The sequence below is a fragment of the Anabas testudineus genome, chromosome 7, assembly GCF_900324465.2.
Source record: "Anabas testudineus chromosome 7, fAnaTes1.2, whole genome shotgun sequence".
Classification (NCBI taxonomy): domain Eukaryota; kingdom Metazoa; phylum Chordata; class Actinopteri; order Anabantiformes; family Anabantidae; genus Anabas; species Anabas testudineus.
Genome location: NC_046616.1, coordinates 9,543,653 through 9,565,553, shown reverse-complemented (window position 1 = coordinate 9,565,553; position 21,901 = coordinate 9,543,653). Strand labels below are relative to the sequence as shown.

The 21,901-nt window shown below is 38.7% G+C and overlaps 1 protein-coding gene across 2 annotated transcripts in view; it reads right to left on the bottom strand.

Annotated features, from left to right (window-relative positions):
* Window positions 1–21,901, bottom strand: part of acot7 (acyl-CoA thioesterase 7) — a 41,869-nt gene that overhangs the window by 8,791 nt on the left and 11,177 nt on the right. Inside the window, exons 4-9 of one of the 2 annotated variants that reach the window (XM_026366819.1) lie at window positions 19,973–20,064; window positions 19,638–19,752; window positions 19,081–19,095; window positions 18,805–18,891; window positions 6,948–7,064; window positions 64–248 (exon numbers count right to left, since the gene is read on the bottom strand). In XM_026366819.1, the coding sequence (XP_026222604.1) occupies window positions 64–248; window positions 6,948–7,064; window positions 18,805–18,891; window positions 19,081–19,095; window positions 19,638–19,752; window positions 19,973–20,064 (611 nt within the window). The remainder of the gene's footprint in view (window positions 1–63; window positions 249–6,947; window positions 7,065–18,804; window positions 18,892–19,080; window positions 19,096–19,637; window positions 19,753–19,972; window positions 20,065–21,901) is intronic. The other variant, XM_026366820.1, reaches the window with a different exon arrangement.

The following is a 21,901-nucleotide window of genomic DNA, read 5'->3' as shown; positions in this document are numbered from 1 at the left end:
CTTTTAATTTGTGTTTTATTAAAAAGGCAGACTTCAGAAAAGCAAAGTCAGGATGGTACCAACCTTAAGAGGAGGAACAGGCAGAGGCTTGTTGAGCTTATCCAGGGAGATGAAGGTGAAAAAGGCTGAGACAGCACGATACTTCTCCTTCTCTGCCTCCACCAACGAGCAGGCATCTACCACCACCTCAATTTCCATTGACTTGTTGCTGACAAATGTGAGTCGCCCGGTCACAGTCACCACACAGCCTGGGAAGAAAAGGAAGACGATAAGAAAAACAAAGACGTTAAAGGAGTATACTGTTTTGTTTTTTTTTTATTACAGTGAGGTGACAAGAACAAGTCAAACTCCTCACATGGTGATATAACTCTACCGCTACCTTTTGGAGGGTTATATGTTTTACATGGGTGAAGAAGAAGTTGCAAGAAAGCTGTTTCCAAACAAACAGAGATTCCACTGATTATAAAAAAGTTTAGAATCACGTGAGAACTTTCAATCAAACTAAAAACCTTGATGTAAAGTTTCCCCTGAATACAAACTGAACAAGAAACACGCTGCAATGTTGATAAAGTCAGTCAAGGAAAACTCAACATCTGCTCTTGCTATGCTCTTCTCATTGTTGCATCACCAACTCCTTGAAGTCCGTTCCACGGAGTCGGCAGAGGGAGACAGACCGATGATCTGTGGCTGCAGGAATTTAAGACGTACACCCAATCGATTTGTCTTGCTGCAAGGTTTTCAGATTACTACGGAGTGAGGATGTTGTCAAATATAGTTGAAGTTGAGTTTCAGTTTGAGTCAAAACTTTAAAGAATGTCCACACGTCTGTTTCTTGTGTTTTTGATTTTAACACTGTTTTTGATTCGTCGAATCCATCAGACATGTTTTACTCATCAGAATTAGTGCTCCTCTCTTTCTTGTCACAACAGCGAGTTGGATGAAACAGTCAAGTAATAGCACTGGACACTGCTGATGTGCTTCTTTATTCTCTTTGATGTGTCTCTACTGTATTATTACTGCTGTTGCCATAGAGATGAGGTGAGAAGGTGTTATCCCCGCAGTCTGAGACAGATCACGACGATATAAGATCTTATGAAACAGTCAAAGTCTTGAATAATGAAAGACGTACATGGAAACCGAAAAAGGCTTTTATCAGGGTTAGTGCTGCAAAGTACACTGACGTTCCAAAATCTGCCTCTACGAGAATGAGACTTCATTATTGTTAAGTGATGAAACTCTGCAGGCAACTCGTTAAAGCAACAATATTATCATCAGAAAAAATAACTGTGATTGTGAAATGATTAAAACAACTTTTGTTGACCTGATGAGCAACCATTAGTTGTCATGCAAATAATAAGTAGGCATTGTTTTTAAAAATCATACTGTTTATGACCACCATCCTTCTTTCAAACTAAACTTAAAACTTGCCGCAGATCAGATTCCATTTTCTTATATACGGTTGTTTTTTAAAGCACTAATTCAACAATCTGATGTGTCGTTTAAGCACGAGCACATGTTGGAAAGCTTGAGTTTTTAGAAATTTTTAAACAACATTTACTAATATACTATAATTATCTCAGTGTAGAACTGCATCTCATTAATTACTGGAATAATGGGAAAAAAATACTTTTTATCACATGCTTTAACGATGGTAGTAAAAAAAAAAAAAGAGTAACATTGTTAGATTTGTTGATTCGCTGCCTTCAGCTAGTGCTCTTAAAACTTCCTGTGGCACTTTTCCAAAAAAACAAAGCGTGATTATACAACTGACCAAATGTGTCAACAGAAAGAGAGTTGTGCTTTCCTTTTCTGGCTCCACTCAACTGCATTTTATAGAGTGAAAGCATGAGAAGGAAATGTTAATGTGCACATGCTGCGGGTCACAACATAGAAACAGAAGAGAAGAGAACATTATTCATTAAGTGACCAACTTTCATTGGAAAAAACAAGCTGTAAGCTGCTTCCTGTAATACATCAACTGCATCCTATTCAACAACATTAACTATATGTGTGCCACAGATGAGAGCCCCTAGGCTTTTTTTTGTTTTTTGCAATATAAAGTTATTGTTGTCCAGGCCCTACAGTTCACTCCCGCAGCTTTGGGGATGAAGTTCTGGTAGTTTTCTGTGTACTGGAGGAAATATGAGTGCTTTAAATTAGATTTTTGGTGTGTGTGTGTGTGTGTGTGTGTGTGTGTGTGTGTGTGTGTGTGTGTGTGTGTGTGTGTGTGTGTGTGTGTGTGTGTGTGTGTGTGTGTGTGTGTGTGTCTGATCGGTGTTATGATGTTACGGTGCTTGTACATGCTAAGATGCTAAAGCAATGGCTTATTCATTTCTGTGCATCTTCCTAACCTAGCACACACACTATTTCTAAGCATTTATTCTCTCCCTTGTTGTCCGGCCCATTGAGTGTTTTTACATGTTAAAGACTCCTTTAGGTAAAATATCTCTGGCACAGATGTATTAGACTCAGTGAAACGTGCTCTCCTTGCTGACATTACACAAAAAAAAAACAACCTTGATGAGACTGGCTGATTTTTTTTAAAGACCTTCATGATTAACAATTGATTAATGTAGAAAGTAGATCTTGGACTTGTGCTGCATTGAAGGTCAGCCAATATGAAAAACTGGCAGAGTCCCATCTCTGAGGAGCAGTTTGATACCGCTATTCTGCTGTGAGGGTTTCATGTTGTACGCACTAGGCTGGGAATGTAATATCCTTGAGCCATGCATGTGCTATTTTAGATACAGCCTGCAGGAATAGAGTTTAGCTTCTTCTATTACTCTTTTTACAGCCTTTGGACAAAAGGAAATGTGTTTCTCAAGTTGTGAAAACAAGACTAAAACAAATCTACCAAGACATTTTAACTGTTGCACTGGAACTGCACAGAGAAGCTGCATAGAAAAGGAAACAGGTGAAATGACAACCCTCACTTCTGACAGATTCATGTTAGGCAGACAAGAAACTGTGTCACATTCAGACACACACAGACCAGTCCTGTACCTTTTTGATTCACCCAAAAACTATTAGATTTAAGCATAAAGAAACAGAAGAAATATTTATGATCCCAGTTTTGCAGAAAAGCCCTAAAATGACCGTTGATGTCTAATGAACATTGTTTATTTTTCTCTATTAGGATAAAGCACCACAGCCTGGTTTGGTCAGGATATAATACAATGTATATACTTTCAAATTCAAATCATACTGGATCAATGAAATTAAATTTTATATCAATAAACAACATCGTCATTGTGAGTATTCGTGCTACACTTTTCCCTCCTGTCTCCCAGAAATCTACTTTCATCTAACAGTCACCTTTTGAAGTTTTATTCAGTCCTTCTCGTCTCCTCTGGGCACTTCTGCTGGAAACTGAACACTTCACATCAACACACCAGCAGCTCAGTGATGTATATTCTCAATGTAAAACAATGCACATTATTAAGTTACTTTTTGCAAAGTCTGTGGTTAGAGAGAAGTGCAACACTTGTGAAGAACAGGAGACGAACTGCAGCAGACCAGCATTTCATTTCAAAATCATCAGGATTTAATCAGAGCTGCTCCCAACGTAGGAAGGAAATTGTTGAGATTCTACCTACACATTAAAATGTAACAGAAGGTGTAGCGTGTGCTGGTACTGCTATTGTGCAATGTGGGATTGTAAGGCCAGAAAATAATCTCATGAAATCCTATATCACATTTTGTGTTCTGTATTCAAGTAAATATTATTACATACAAAACATGATATGGACAGGGGAGTTGCCCTTTCTCAGGTTAGAGCAGCAGCTTCTTAAAGTGTTCCTGATAAATAGTCAATCAAACCTGCAGCAGGTTTTTAATGTTATGTTGGAATATAAATAAATAAATATAAATAAAACCCTTAGATTAATATTGTGACATCGCCTCAGTGATGCTTCGCACTAACCTCTGGATCACTGTTGGGAGAATAGAGCAACTTTAGCTACACAGCAACTTATCGAGCATAATTAGTTTGTTCCGTTAAGACAATTTCCAGATGAATCTCCGATTTATTTCCTTTATAGGCCATAAAACTAAACCAAGCTCTGGTGCTCTGCCTCGCTGCATTTCAATGACTCAAGCTCATGAAATTTTATTATTGTGGTAAAAACTATGACAAATCTGTTGAAGTGAAATACATTAATCAACAGGATGTGTGTGTAGCTTTTGCCACACAGCATGACAAAAGAAATATGACTGTGGTGACAAGTTAACATCTGGATCTTTATTTATCCTCAATCACCACCACAATCATTTTTTTTCTGGTATGGAGTCTTATGTGGCTGAAAACAAATACATTTTAAGTTGCTTTGTTTAAACTTTTAAAACTATAAACTGTAGTTTAAGTTTTCTGTATTTCCCTCAGTAAACCTGTTCTGTCCTGCAGTGATTTTCTTTTCTGCTGCTAAACCTCATGTAACTGAAAATCTTTCCAATTAGTTAAGTGGACAGTGTAGACAAAGCAGGACCTCCAAAACTCATAAACAATTCATCCAAACATCTTCCGCATGGGCCGTGTACAGACACAGACCGCAATCTGTTTAATGTTCTGGGTCTCAGCCGCCCATCTCACCGTATTTATTGTTCATTTTGTCCATTTTTCTGCTGGTGTGTGGTCCTCTAGTTTCACAAAGGTTTCAAATGAAAAGTGTATAATGTTTATGGCAAAGTATCAATAAGCACCTAAAGAAGATTCTGCTGTCTGAAAACAGTCTTCTTAAAGTTTTGATTTCTGTTCATCAGTCTACAAAGATTTTACACCAGAACCTATAAGGACATTGTATTGACTTTCAGTCTGTTACAGGATGTATATAAATTACTAAATAAATGGCTCAGCACCACAATATCCTGTCGATCTTTAAAACATGAGACCATCATTTAAGATCCTCCTGACTTAGCACCTAAAACTTGTAGATATTACCAACATTTAGCCAACTCTAGAAATAAATATACATTCCATAAAATGAATACTTAAAAACAAGGACTAATTAATCCAGAGGTGTGGACGACAACACCAGTAGCTGTGTGTCTCTGGCTGTTTGTTGACCATTATTTTCCTACATGCACCTCTTGAGTGTTTTTGTCTGACCACCTAAAGCAAAATGGGAAATATACCGGTGACATAACATCTAAGTCACCGTGGAAGCCAGGAGAAATCATGTCACCACCTCCTGAACTCAGGGGACAGACAGAACCAACTGAAGCAACTCAGACACAAATCTCAACCAGTCTGTGTTGTTCAGGTTTTAGGTCCTTAAAATCCCCAAAAGGGGCATTTTAAGTGTTTTTAATTTCTCATCCCTCCAATCCTGCAACTCACGCCTTCTTACTCAGACCACATTGCATAAAACACTTTTGAGCTTAAATAAATAAAGTCACCTGCATTTGGAAATCCATGAACTTTAAACTGGTTGCAGTTAGAACTGAGCTCAGATGTACTGAGCTGTGGAGTGTGAAATATTCTTGCCATTTGATATTTCAACAGTGGAGAGAGGTGTAGCATGTCTACTGTTAGCATCATATCCTGAGGTAATCATAACATCTGAACGTTAGCGCTAGACGTCTGGATCACATCACGTCCAGCACATGAACAGATAACATACACACTGAGCCGAGAAAGACTGTAACCCATGAAAGTAATTCACTGTTCTCCACCACGTCTGTCACTTTTGACATATTTAGATTCTATTAAAAGACAAGTGAACCCACTGACAGTATTTAACAATATAGTTCTAAGAATATCAACTTCTCTACTTTCAGCAGCTTGTTTCAACTGTTTCAAGAGTTTGTGAAGCTATTGGTGAGCACATTGTAGTTATATAAAATCTAACCCACCAAAACATTTTACTGCATGAGGAATAAAACCTCTGGTGTTGTTTAATGTTAACAGTACTCACATGTTGATGTTTTATGAGAGTGTACCTGTACAATCGGAGAGTATGTTTGTTCCTTCTTTGTCTTTGCTTCTACACTAAACATCCTTTAAGCAGCTTGAATCAGCCGTCACCCAAGCTGCCAATAAAACCATTAACCCAGTGCTGAGAGTAGTAGCAGAATAAAAAGTGTCCTTATCATGGGTGGACACCTTTGCACTAAGATGTCAAAGGCACCACGGATAATGCTGTTTGTCAAAATCTTTGCATGAACTTTCAAATAAGAGGCTTGTGTCATTGTGGAAAATACCACATACATGATTTATCACTCACTTCTCGTGGTGAGGAAACGGCTCAGAGACAAAGCTCGGTAATGGAAAAAAGCTCAATCATAACAATGGTGTGTTTTTCCATGTGGCAGCAGCAGCAGCAGCCCTACAAAGCACAACTGGTCCTGATTAGCAACACTGTGACAGCTGTTAATGTTAGCTAGCCTATTTCAAAACAGCACAGTCTGAGACTGACTTTATAGACTGCTGAGTTTTTCCACATTATGGTGTGATTGGGTTTTTAGAGAGTGCAGTTCATTAATGGACAAGGGGCAAAAGAAAAAGAAAAGCAGTGTAGTGGAAGGTGGAGACAAAGCGTCCTGTAGTCTCAAGGGCCAACACTGCAGTTTTAGTTTGTAGAGCTATATATCCTCTAAACCTGTTGACATCTTATCTATGAATAAATTCAGGTTCTAATCATATTCTCTTTGTCATCCGCACCATAAACAGATTACTGAAACACACTACCAGGCACAAGTAGAACTTCTACCAAGCCTTCTTGTTTGAAACTGGTCAGTTAAAAGACACAAAATTACCACAATTAGATAAAAAATGATCCAAAAGGAGGCAAAATGTCAAAATAGACATGCACAACAACCACAAACAGAAATAAAATAACCCAAAAATGATAGACAGGCACAAAACGAACTAAAAGAAACTGCAATGTAGATGGATGGGGAAGGGCCCCTTCCACGTCTGTGCCCATTTTCTCATAATCTAAGACTCTCACCTTTCTTGATCTTGCGATGGAAGTTGATGGCATCCACAGAGGCAGTGACAATGTTGGTGTTGCAGTGCCGCGCTGCCACAATGCCAGCGACTTCATCCATCAGCTTCATGGTCACACCTGTTCCAGACACACACACACACACACACACAGTTTGACACCATTAGGATTTTACAGTATACTTAAAAAGATAATTTTAATAGATGTTTTATTACTATGTCTTGTCCTGAACATTTTTATTTCACTAAAACTCTCAAAACAAAAAAAACCAACTGAGAATAGAAGCATTGCTTCGTTATTCTAAACAGTTTGACTGTTTTCTTATTGACCTTATAAGAAGCTCTCCCAAACAAGATAATAACGGCTGACTCACCCAAGGGAGTAGTTTCAATAATGTCCCCTGACTTAATTTTCTCTCTTCTTACAAATACAACATACAGTAGTTATATCCTTCAGACCTCATCACTCACAATAGGCTATATCTTTAAATCAAACAGTTTCATGTGGTCACTGGGTTGCCATAAATGTCTGAGACACTTTTTCACATAGATGAGAATGAAGTAACAACAAATGGCCTTCCTGATGCAATTAGAAAGCTATCCACCTGACGCTAAATTATGAATGAGCTGCCTTGCCATTTCCTCAACATTACTTCCTCATTCAGACTCATTAGATGAAGTGTGTCAACAGTTTTTCAACAGACATATATTTGCTTTCTTGCCAAGTGTGTGCAAGCGAAACAACTGTGACAAATCTCTGTTCAAAAACCAAAAGACAAAAGAGAAAAGTTGTGGTTTTACTGAAGGTTCAGTTCAAGACACTGTTGTATGGACTAAACAACACAAACAAGTGTTAACTAGTGGACTGTAGGGATCTTTGTAGACAGATTTTGTACACACAAAAGAAGGCTGGGATGTTTAGGGACTATTTAGTGGATGTGCTGATACTGTACAAATCTTTGTTCTATAACAAGAAAAACGTGTGTTTTTTCTCATTTGTGGTGGTGTGGCAAATTTCCAGTGAAACAACACTATATTGTTCCAATAATGACAGAAAAGCTAAGGTGTCAGACCTGTAAGTGCAAACTCATTGAAAGTTATTTTAAATATTGTGAGTGGGTGTGAGATCTTCTTATTACAGTGAGCTGTGCAGCTTAAAAACCTGTTCTACAAGTGTAGTAAATGTAGTACCTCAAATTATAATCACGCACATCTAACATTTGACACAGCAGACTGTTTGTATCGGATAATACAGAAGAAAGGATATGATTTAAAGAAGCGAGCTATACAACCTTAAAATCTAGTCTCACTGGAGGCTTCTGTAACAATGGGAAGGAGGAATGCAATATCATTGTGTGCTTTCTTCTGAAGAAATGATTATCTGAAAGAGATGCTTTAAACATTTAAAGCCCCTGCAGAACCAGAGTTGAACAGCAGAGTCCAGGAGACCTGTTTATACTTAAAGTCTGATCTAAATTCAGACAATGTTTTCAGTGAGCTAGTCACAATCAGGTTAGTCACACATTTCTTGCTGAGAGGTAATGCTGCACAGAGCACTGATGAAAAGTACACAGAAATACAGAAGACTGGTCCAACTCAAGCCATGGTTTATCAGTACCATGATAATTATTTAGCATCTATTTACATTTTCCAAAATGTCTTTAGTTGCTTTGTTGCTAACATAAAACAAATCCTTTACACCTTGCATTAGCTTGAAAGACATGAACAGTTAGAGAGTTACAGAGTTAGAAGCTTATAGTTTTTTAATATTTTTGCCTAACTTTAATGAAACAGTGTGTAGAGCACAAGGAGAGACAACAGAGCTTTGGGTTATGGTATAATAAGGGGAATCTCAGCACATTATATAAATTGTAACTGAGAACCAGTGCTATAACAGTAAATGATGATGAGATCTGGAGCACATGGCCTACATCTGAGTGAGACATGCTCTTGGCTGAAATGTTAGCTGCTGCACCCTGTTAACAGCCTTATTTGTCACCATGTGTTGTTATGATTGTTTGATCATTTATAATCATGAGGAGTAGTCTGGTGAATGCATGAAAAATAATAAAGATGACAGAAAGCTAAGCTCCACATTTTTACTGAGCTTTGTGCCTCTGTGAGTTGGTGATGCTCACCAAGTGTGACGTGTGTATGCATATAAGGCTGTCTGAGACTACAATTCAATTTGCCTTGAGAATTCTGGTTAAAAGGTCAATTACATAAATAATTTATGGAAGCTTAGTGTGCGGTCATCTTTATAATTCCTGATTTTTATACAGGAAACATAATTTTCTGTGATCACATGCATTTAACAGCCACCTTTCACGTCCGCACGAGGCAAGTATTTAATATTAAAGAGAGAGCTTTTAAATGCAGCATCACTTTTAAGATGTGAGGACATATCAAACAATCCATCATCAAAAGATTTAAAGAGCCCTTTTCCAACATTAAAGCTTAGAAATGATTTGAAGTGCAAGAAAAAACTCAGTAAAAGCTCGAACGAGCGTTCACAACGTGGACACCGAGGAATTCACAAATCTCCTGCATTTATAGTATTGTTTGGCAGTTTGTGCCATGTGAGAAGGAAACAGTTGTTTGTGGGTTTCTCACTGAAAGTTGAACATCTTGTATGAAGTGGGTGGGTTGTAGATGAGAAAAGTGAGGAAGGAGACATCTGCTTCTCACCTCGGAGAAAGTGTGTGTGCCGGTGAGTGTATGCTCATTCAGACCCTGAACTACACTCTCCACTTGCCCCAATCATTTGTTCTGAGCTGCATTTTGTATCTCTCATGCTACAGAAAATCAATAAGTCTGCCTGCTGATGGCTGGTTTGGCTCTCATAGGCTCCTACCATCTGCACTATGTGGCTCTATTTATGACAGCCAAATGTGTGGGAGTACAAACAGAATGTGCTGCTTGCTCCCAAATGCAGCATTCACAGTAGAAGTGGGCCCGCTGTGTTGATTAAGAATTAAACATGCTATTACTTTGACATCCTCTTACCCAAAATGGTTGGAGCACCATTTTCATTTTATTTTGTTGATAATATGTCCAAGCTAAACCCGAGAGAAGAATATGCTTATATTTCCAGCAGGATATATCAAAAAAGAAAATGGTTTGGTGATAGAGAAACTGAATTTAGCTCTAACTTTAATCTGTGATTATATGGTTAAACTCAGCTCAGGAGGTGTGATAGTGATGGATCTTTTACTCCATCACGAGAGGAGTTTCATCACATCTGATCAGGAAAAACACAGACATTTAAAACTGATTGAGGTTGTTGATGTGGTCACATTTTAGAAAGGTGACAACAGTATGTCAGCTTAAAGTGTGTGAGATCAGAGAAATATATCACTATCTTCCTTAAGCCTGGTGCAAGACATTTCCAAAATCCATCTTGTTTTTTCCCTCCCATCTCTGTGATGTTGTGAAAATTGATGGGATCTCACCTCAGATTGAAAATTTCCCCTGGGTAAAAGCACAGCAGGCTGCTGCAGTTCAAAGCCTGGAGTGCTCGTGTCAGAGCATGTAACACTAAATGGAGACGGATCGTGACCTGACAAGATGATGAAATTGAACGTCGTATTATGTTAAACTGAATCTAACCAGTTGGATTAGATTTAAACACATCCAATCTGAGTTTGATATAGTGGCCCCTGCTGGAAATTTCCTCACAGCTCAATGCAGGTCACATCTCTTAACTATGCTGACAGTGAGTAGAAATAAAATGTTGAGCTTTTAAAAATTGGAAATGGAAACAGGTGCCATAGCAACACCAGTAAATATAACTTACAACAATTATAGTCAATGTTCCTATATAAACAGTGGATCACATGTGATCACATTGTATGGTGCAACTTAAAGTTAACAGTTTTTATTTGCACGTCATGTTTGTCATGTTCTCAGTGCCAAATACAATTTAGAATAGAAATTTTTTGTGTAGCTGGTGAACATCGTCTAGCATTTAGCATCTAATTAGAGTTTTTTCCTCACGGAAGTTGGGTGAAAGCAAACCAAATAATGTTAAATAAATAATGTTGAAAGATTGGGTTTTACTCTGCAAAGATAATTTTCTGTACCCGCTAGATCCATAACAGTATAACAGTATTTACTATAGAGGCATAGGAAGCATAAAAAACATCTAACTAATGTCTAATGTATTGCTGTTGTTTTTTCTACAGAAGTGTCTCAGTATCAAAACTGAGCAGTCATGCATTAGCTGATAAACTGACGACATTACTCCATGAAACAAAGTGACCCTGCTTTTTTTCTTTTGAGATTTTATCTCACTTGATCATCCATTTGCAAATATTAGCTGGTGAGAATTGGATTATATTTTTTTTATTTTGTTTCTCTGTAATGGCATTAGGGCTCTTATCAGAATGAAATCATCTTTAGGAGGTCATTCGGGGTAAATGAAGGAATCATAAGGGACAGAGAGAAAGCTCCACTCAGCCTGCTGTGGTATGAAGTGAATGCTAATGTGTTATTGGCCTAACCAGAACAATAAAGACTGAAAACATATGAACTCTTATAACTTAAATAACACTAGGAAAAAAAATAGAACAGCACTGGGGATTTATTTTATTAGTGGCTTTTGAGAAGAGCAGTGAGAGTGGGCTGCTGTGGTCTTGCTCCCTGGCTCCCCAGTGTTAGCAGTTCTCCAGATGCCTGCGGCTGCTGGGTGAAGAGGGATAATTACCCCAGTTTGCCCGTGCTCTTCATTTTTACCACACTCCCTCAGAGACTTCCCACAGCCTGAGAGTGTGACTACTGAGTAAAATACTGTTGTTTAGCTTGAGTTAGTTCTCGCAGAAAAGCTGAGAGGCAATATACAGTAGAAGTTGGCATGATCTAAATAGTTGAAATTTAAGTTGCTTATTTTTCTTCCCCACACACTTGTCACATTGTGGGAAAAAGCGTCAGCAGTTCTCTAAAATGATTCATTAGTATTCCTCATTGTCAGCAGTACAGCAGGTGTAGATGTGAACGTAGGTGTCGCTTAGTTTTAAACAGCATTGTGACATTAACGTTTCATTAAAGCTGCTGGGAAAAATCGATGGACATATGTGGATGTGGTGTCATTATGATCTGAATTTTTGATTTTTTTATAATTAATTTTGAATATACTACTCTGATTGTTTCAATGCCCTCAGCTGTTCATAAGCAACCAGCAACCAACAAATGTAAAGGTTGAATCAAATCAAGTGGACGACTCCACTGTCCTTGAGCTCTGAAGATATTTGTCTTTATTCATCACTGCCATCAGAGGAACTCTTAATGCAACTACTGCAAAAACCCCTCTCCTTGTACAGTCAATGTAAAAGGTTGAAGTGATCCTCAATGTGAGACTGCAAATGAGGACAAGCGAGGCCAAGACAGCCCTGGGCCTGGCGTTACACATTCACAGGGTGACATGGCACACTATGACTCTCCCTTTGCCGTAGGCTGGGAACACGAAAGGCAGGGTGGAGGGGTGGATGGAGATGGTGTGTGTAAAAAGAAAAGACAGCTCACTCCAAATGGGGAAAAATGGCAATTAATAACCAAGTCCCTAGTGCAGCCCAGTTTGCCATCGGGCAGAATACCTCTGTGATTAGATTCCTTGTGATGCCAAATCTTGGCACACAATTTTGTCTACTGGTAACAGGGATGATAACAATGAAGGGAGTCTTCCGGGCAGCTCTTGTCACTCATCAACTGTGTCTACTAACTTCAAGCCCTTTTAATTAGAACCAGCTCAGACACAGCACACTTCACAAGGCACCAACGGATGAAAGGGGGGAGAGAGTGTGACACCAAGAGACACTGAGAGCAAAGCAAGCGTGACCTCTGCCTCTCTCACATATTCACTTATCCTAAATTTACTCCCTCTTCTCGTCATTGTTTCTTCCCTCTGTTCTTGCTCTATTTCTACCTTTATCCACCACTGACAATTCACTCTCCCTTTCTGTCCTTCTCATCCCCTCCCCATTGTGTGCTTTAATCATGGACAGTATCAAACAGCTCCAACTGCCTCCTAATGAGCTGTTACTATAGAAACAGCTCCTGTTAACACTACTGCTATGCAGCAACCCACCCACATCCTCTTACAAAGTCCCATAAGCTGCATTTTTTTGTATATTTTACCTGTCCAGCTGTGGCGAGCTTTACTAAGGGCAAATTTGTGTGTAATTGCCAGTGAGCGCTGTTTACCGCTTACACATACACCATACACATCAGAGCATTCAACTGAGAAATGAATCTTGCAATGCAAATTCTGGCAGATAAAGGGCCTTCAGATGAAATGCACCTCTGGCTATGATGCTACAACTTGACCTTCAGTTGTTAATAAACAGTTCATTTGATCCTCTTATTAACTGAGGTATGTTAATTTCACTACTGAAACAGTCAATCTTCATACACCAGACATTGGTGTATTTGATTTACTTATACTAGTACAATGTACTTATGTTCTGTCTATACTGTCCCACGTATCCTCTTGCTACAGTAATAACATTCAGTCATTACTGTACCAATGTGTATACTCACAGCAACATGTTTTTTTGACATTTTTTTTGCCCAGAGCTTCTCCCCTCAGGCTGCATACAGACTGCCACGTATTGTGACTGGTGGATATTGTACACAGCCTGATGGGACGAACAGCAAATACTATCCAGGGCAGCCACCAGCCATCTGCTTTGCATTTTTCTGGTATTTAAAGAATAATTTAAACAGAAACTTTACTTCAGGCTCAAAAGCGTTTTCACCTTAAAAGGAGTTTCAGGTCTGTTTCACCTGTGACAAACCCAAAGTGCTTTTCCACCTGTAACTTTACCCAACAGTAATATCACCACATCCTCCTTTAAACTGCACTTCAGCTTCAAACAAGATTCTCTTTTTAATCAATCAGTTAAAGGAACTTGGAGTTTGCCTTTATTGATTCTGTGTCAGTACGCAATATTCAGCTTATTTCACTACTTTCAGTTCCAGTTACAAAAGATGTAGACACATATTGTAGGTCACACAATCCTTTTGTCCGTGTAAACTACTATTGAAAATGTTGGAAAATGATGTTTTATAAGAAAAGCAGATTTTGTAACATCAAATTGGTCAGAAATACAGTGTAGACATTGTTAATGCTGTAAATGTAGCTGTGAATAAATGTTTTTTAATCGAATACTGTCACGGTTTCGACCTGGCCCTGGCCAGCCTTGGATTTTCCTTTCTCACTCTCCCTCCGGACTGGGTTAGGGTTAGCCTAATGCCAGGTTCACATACTTTTTCCACTGGCACCATGAGGTTTTTATGGTTGTTCTAAATAAAGACATGAAAAATCCGATTTTTTGTGTTATTATTTTAGGCACATTATATTTGTTAATACTCTTGACTGAGATGAAGATCAGATCACATTTCATGACACGTTAATGCAGAAAACTATGAAATTCCAAAGGGTTCACATTATAAGGTGCCCATTAAAATAATAATAATGACATAACGACATTATCGCTCTTCCTGGGGAAATTGTTTTGTGGACAGCTGTAGTAGATGACAGTGCTACTGTGGGGTGTCAGTGTCTTGTCCAAGGACACCTCGACATGTAGCTAGGAGGAACCAAGGATCAAACCACTGAGCTCCAACCAGCAAACAGTTCTCTGTCACACATTTAAAAGACTAATTTTAGTCTTTTTATTCTTTTTTTCTTTTGAAAATAAAAACACATGCATTTATGTTAGCACAGTTAATTACATGTATGTTTTCATGCACCCCAAAGCTATTGAACAGTAGTGTACATGGGACAATAGATCATATCTACAGTAATTCTATATAAAAATTGTTTTCAGATCAGGTTCCTTTTAATGACTGTGATGGCAATGTGGTGAGTATTAACCTCCACACCCAGCTGACAGCTGTGGGCATGCTCTCTCGGTTTTCAGAGTTACGTTTGATGACATGACTCAAGATCTGCCACTTTAAAATCGCAGTTGATTGTAGTTCAGGTAATTATCTACCTCTTTGGTTGTCTTCATTATATTTTAGGATACTTAATGTTTAATTTGGTTGCAGTAATGCTGCAATTTCCCTGTTGGAATAAGTACTCTGTGTACAAGAACCTAACCTACAGTAAATATTCAGCTCTTTAAAGATCTTTCCTAAAGCTAGCAAAGGCTCCAGTAGTTCACTTGATTTGTTATTTTATTTCTAAATCACTCTTACATTTGAAAGATAGCTTCTAAAGCAGAGGAAGCTATCCACACGCATACACACACACTCTTCGCAAAGGTCGATAACTCAAGCTCCAGTGGACATATGCTTGTTTCCCAGGTTTATATACCCAATGAGCACAGATCAGCGCAGGGGACAGACAATATAGAGCGGCTGTGATGGATGTGTTCCTGTGCACAGGCAAGCTGGATTAACTCTGTCACAAATATACAGCCTTTAATAAATCTATTCACACACACCGGTTTAAAGGAACACATCTGCATGTCCTTATTTTCTCATGTGTACACACAAATAAGGAAGAATGTAGCACTAATTGCCACATGTGCAGAGAGAGTGAAAGAGACGGGGCGCACCGAATACAAGTACACAAACATACAGTCATTGGCCGTTTTATTAGGTACAACTGAACCATGAATGCAACACATTACAGCAGCTCTGCTATGAATTCTACTTTCACAAGGTTATAATTTAGCCTAATCTATAATAGTCAACCCTTAGTTTACTTTTTTAGGAGATTAAAAAAGCATTATACATGTAAGTATATTAATTTTACAACAGAGCGAACAATGTTTGTGTTATTATATCTTTTCAGTCCCTTTGTTTTAATCAGACTGCTGTGATGTCCACCCATGGCAATCAACCGCTGTTCACATGGAAACGTGTGGTACGCTTCTTTAGAACATGGAGGAGGAAGCGGAGCGAGCGGGAAGAGGAGAGAGGAGTCTGAGCTAATGAGGAGAGGTGGGCAGGAGATAAAGAAGCAGGAACAAAGAAAAGGGAAGTAAGAGAGAAAGAGAAAAGGAACCATGTTTCGTTTATGGACGCTGTGGTGGACAACAAACTGAAGTTGTTGTTCCTGTGATCTTTTCCTGCATCTAGGAAATTTCCAGGCATGATGGAGACTTTCATTACATACACAGATGTCTACGATTTGAGGGGCAATTGTACAGCTGCAGGCTTTGACCTCACAACATCTGGTTTTGTAAACATGAATTTATCGGGAATGTTTTAACAGTGTTCTAACAGTGCTTTTACTGTGCGGTGTCAGTCAGTCTGGATTTCCGGATGGGAAGTCTAATAGAAACTGTTTTTAAAAAGTATTTCTCAAGAAAATAATCAAAAATTGTTTTCAAGTCTATTTAAGGGTCTATTTACAAAATGAGCGTGCACATGTGTACTTAGATGTTCATGCTTGTGCCTCATCAGGCTTATAATAAGTAGGCACATGAATAGCTGTGCCTAAAAAGCCTATCACTGTCATGTTGACGTATGTTTGCTTTTCTCCAACAAGCATGTAGAGAGGAGAAAGAGAGGGTCAAGAGAGAGTAACACACAGTAGGAGAAACAGAGAGAGCAAGCACCTTGGCTCCTTGGTCTGACTCAGTTATGTAAACAAAATAAGTGTCGTGAAAGCAACAGCAGCGAACAACAGGGAGCGCGGCCTAACGAGCAACGGCATACAGAGAGAGAGAGAGAGAGAGAGTGACCTGCATGCTTGTTCCACATCTGATTTTTAATTGGACAGATCTGTCCAAATGAAAAAGGCACCTACAACACATGCAGCATTTATCTGTCCCACCCTGGTTCCTCCTCTTCCCAGCCTGCCGTCCTGTCTCTTTTCCATTTCCTCTCTTTCTCATTCTCAGTCAACTTCTCTCTTCTGATTTTCTTCTACATTATCTGGTGTCTCTCCGAGGGCCTCTTTACATAGCTGACCTCAATAGAAATGGCAGTATGAGACAGGAATATCCTGCCAGAAATAATATACCTTGACTGATAAAAAAAAAAAGCATCTGTTCTTAGCTGATAAAATGTTGGATTTGTTGCAGATGCAAATGCAGATGTAGCTTCTAGAGCTGGTTTGCTTTTTAGGTTGTTTGTAACATAAGATACCCATATTATAATAATGATGGTCATGTTGTTGTGCATTCAATTCATTAATTGTTTATTTTGCTTTTAAATTTAGTTTGTATTCTTTATTGTGTGCTATGTTTGCTGTAAATCTGGATTCAATTCAGTGGAGAAAAGGCTCCGGGGAGAAAAAAGCCAAACTGGAGGAAAGAAGAAAAAGAAAATATCTATTCAGGATTCTTAAGTGTGTGCTTTAAGTGACGGGCTTTTGTAAATTTATGCAGGCTAAATATCAGGGAATCAGAGGTTCTTTAAAAGCTCCACAGTTCTACTTAAAGATAACAGTGTAGGCACCGTCAGAATGTGTAACATGGTCAAAAAGCGATGCACAGAGGGACAATTTAAGCCTCTGACTCAACTAGGTTGTCAGCAAAGTCACAGAAGTGGAGACAGCATCAGCACTATAAATTTACTGTAGCAAAGACTTTCTATTTTCTATTTGTCGTTCCAGTTTTCTATTTCCAGTTTCATCCTCATTATTCTGTTCTTCCACACTACAGCCAGTCTCAAAAACAGCCCAGAGTGCTGTCAATGCAATGCACTCCACTAAACCGAGAGATATAACAGAACCTAAAAACACATTTTTAGTCTTACATCCATCATCCATACACATAGGAGAATATAAGTACACCCAAACATCAAATTCTTTCTCAAGGACATTTCACTTGGAATTAAAGTCATAGTCCTTCCTCTGTGCCTCTGCTGTGTGGCCACAGGACACGCTGTTTCAAAGTAAAGCCTGCCAACTATAAAACTTGGAAGAACCATGTTGGCAATTTATAAGTACATGACTGATGCAATAAAGTAGATGCTATAAACACATAAGCATGTACTGTAGACACTGTTAGCATGTGCTTGTGTGAGTATATGTCAGTGTGTGATGTTGAAATGTTGAACCACTTGTTACAGATGTTTCCTTGCTCTTCTAATAGTACTTTCAAACTTATTCAAATCTCTCTTCCTCCATCCAACTCACTGTGTCGTTCCAGTTTTCTATTTCAATATATTCTCTGTTTCATTGTCTCTCGTGCAGGACTTTCATTCTCCACTCTGAATAGCAGACAGCCTAATGCTGCTCATATGCTCTTTGTTTCAAATGTGTGAAAATCACACAACGAAATCTGACAGATACTGGAGACTAAGTGGAAGAGGGTGACTTGGAAACACTGAGTTCTGAAACGACTTGTCAGCTGCTGTTAACACCAGATCAATCACACTTGGTGGTACATTTAAACTCTGAATAAAACTCAAATGAATACTATAAGAATGTCAAATAAATTCAGGCTCACTGCTCTTTATTTCAGGGACATGAGGTTAATGACACAAAATGTGTTCTTTTACTTATGTCCCCCTTGACATCCACATACTGTTTGCATGCGTCATTCACATTTACACTTCCTTAATTAAAGATTAAGATTAAAGCACATTCAGCCAATGTGGTGCAAATACATTAGAAAAATTGTAATGAATATTAATTTAATATTAAATATTAAAAATGTAACAACCCCAACCACACTTTGGTCACCAATGAACGAGAAACTAAGTAGGTTTGACCACTAGGGGGCAGTATCACGGACCTGGGATAGTGCCTACTACTACACTCAAGAGGCAGCAAGACCATGAGGTTGAAGTAATGTTTCAGTGTTTTACTCAATGTTTATCAGCTTGAGTTTCATCACCAGTGTTTTACTGATTTTTTAAAGCACCAGATGTTCAACGAGAAAAGGAAAAAGTGGACTCACCTCCATGAACATAGTTGTGTAGTGTGCAGTCGGAAGGGCCCACCAAGTGGATCAGACTGGACTGGCTGAATCCAACTGTGTGCTGTTCTTTATCGTGAAATCACAAACACACACACACACACACAAAACAAATGTAAGTAATTTTTGCACTGAAAAATGTGCTAGTGTGTATTTTGCCTAAGCAAGCCAAGCCAACACGGACAATAGATAAGCTTCCATATAGTCCCTCCAGCTAAATGCACATGGACATGAAGCCTGCTGAGCAAGTCAACATACCTTTTGGTGGATCCTCTGAGGTTAAGCACACATGACAAAATCAGAGAATTAGTTATCAATTTTACTATCACACTGGTTCAATACACTTACAGAGAAATTAAGGCCATTTGGTCACATTTGATAAAAATAGATGTTATTTATTGCGTGGCAATTACACTGTATGTTGAACTTACATACATACAGGTCATTCAATGGGAAGCACATGTTTATCTGTGTAATGAGGAATCAAATTTCTGATTGTGAAGAAAGATTTAGTTTTTGACTTCATGCGGCACTTTATTATCGCAGTACTGAGTCATGAAAGGTACAGTGATAGAAATAAACACAGTGACATAGATAAAGAGAGGGAGAGTTGGAGGGATGTCGTGTGATATGTACTTGAATATGTCTATCTTACTACAACGGCTTCTTAAATTCATGCACAGTATTTGCAGGTTAAACCACAATGAATCTAAGCTCACATGTAGAAAATCTTTCAATCTGTTAGTGAAACTCAATCTATCAGATTTCTGATATGTGTTTGGATTTGTTCTGGGGGCTTTAGGCTTGAAGAATACCTGTGTTGGGTGGAGGTGGCAGCACCTCCTCAGTCCTTGCTTTGGTCTCCAGTCTCTCCATCTTCTGAGCCTCATAGCGTTTTCTGCCCTCCTCCTCTTGGTCTTCACTGGCATACTGCACAAAACACAGTGTATACAGTAAGATATACAAAGGTACACACATCCAACGTAACACTTGACTCTACCTGTATAAAAAGTACATATTATATTGTTCTGTCCCTCCTCACAGTGTTAAATGTTTTTATCTCGACCTAATGGCCTCTCAACTTCTGAGCATGATTTTTACTACACACATGGAAGGAAACTCTGCTGCTTTAAGGTGAGAATACATGTACCTTGATGGGGGGCACCTCCATTATCTTGTCGACAGTCTGCAAGGAAAAGGGGACGTACCACAGTGCTGCCTTGTTAGCCAGCTTTTTAGCACCTGAAGAGAAAAGAAAACAATTTTAAACAATTTTACAGCTTCCTGTTTTACCAAATAAACACACGTTTTCACTGAAATGTGGGACAAAACGAGTTATGACATGTCTTCCAAATAAAACAACAATGCAGCAAATAATTTTAAATAGCTGTTGTCAAAACAGACGCTTTTATTAATACCCCAACAAAAGCCACTTCAATTTTTTACAAATCCACTGGTGCTGCATGAAGAGTATTCTTTATTTTGCAAACAAAGAAGCAGATAACAAATGAGGACAATGCTGGAAGACTTGTTCATGTCTATTCTTAACATAAGTTCGCATTCACTGACGTTGTTCACTACGTTAGTGCCGTGTTCACATTGTCATCTGAGAGAACCGAGGGTTTGAAAGAGCAGTAAAGAAAGCAAAAACCACTAAACAGAAGAGGTGATGTATGACACCAATCATCAGCCCCTTACAGTGCAGTCCTGACATCGCTCCCCTGACAGTTTAACACCCATTCACACCTTGACTCATGTGACCCTAAGAGTGACTGGGTGGAACAACGACCATCAAGGTGTTAATGACTCCAAACAGGTTAATACCTGATACTCTCCACCAGTGAGAACTAGGAGGCACACGTTCATTTTATTCTCACTGGTGTTGATGTATATGGAAATATAAGAATAGTAATTTGTATAAGTATGTAGGTGACATTCCTAAAATTACTACTGACCAATGATAGCTTTCAAAGCCCAGGTTCATTTTCTTGTGCATTTGTGGGCGTTATGCTACTGCTGTTTCATAAAATACGTGAGAATATCTCAAATGTCTGAAATTTCTGCATGCCTCCAAAAAATTAATGAAATATTTTGGTAGCTCTGGCTCTACCTTCTTGCAGAAAGTTAAGCACTAGAAGAAAAAACTCGTGGAAAGCCCATCTTATAGCAATGAGGCGGAGAGGTTGTCATAGTGATATCGTCTCTATTCTGCCTACACTTTTTCTCTTAATTCCCTAACAGACACTGAAGGACTATTTTGAGGTTGTGTTGTTAGGGCACATAAGGGAGGTGCACAGGCCGGTGGGTTTAAACTAAATCACTGTCCTAATGTTTTAAAGGCTCTTACTTGTACCACTTGATCAACTCAGTGGTTTGATGTGCCTCATTAGTAGCAATAAGACCTACATTTACATTATAGTATAGTAGTATTGTACTGTGTGTTATATTTATATTGTTCCTCTGCCCATATTTTTTATATACTGACAGCATGTATTAAATACATAAATACTTAAAGCTGTGCAAATGTGTTCTGCATCAATATAGACATAAAAATGAAGGTCATCTCATAAATGAAATAATCTTTATGATAGTGGAGAATTGAGTCATTACTGTGATCGGCTACAAACAAGACTGTGTTTGGGAACCGTACTGTACGACAGGATACACTTGGGGAATAATATTTTACACCCAAGTTAAAACTGTGCAGACAGCCAGGCCACGTTGTCATGCCAACCATGCTTCTCTCCTCCTCTTCTCATTGGCTCCCGCCCTTGCCAGCAACCAGGAAGAAAGGGAGGCATATTTACATATCCTTGACTCTATCAAGACTGAGTGACTCCAGTCTATTATTAGCTCATGCTGGACCTTTTAAGTGAACTGTGTTTAGGATGGAGAGAGGGAAACGAGGAGTGAGAGAAGAACAAAAACTCGAGGGTGAAGCACTGGAATGACCCAGCCAGCTAAGAACCAATCCCAGTTCGACTGATAACCTTTTTAACCAGAACACAACTAGGGAAGTGGCTTTGAATTTGAAATCCCTCTGTATCAAATGTCAGTGTTTAATGTCCTTGACTGCATC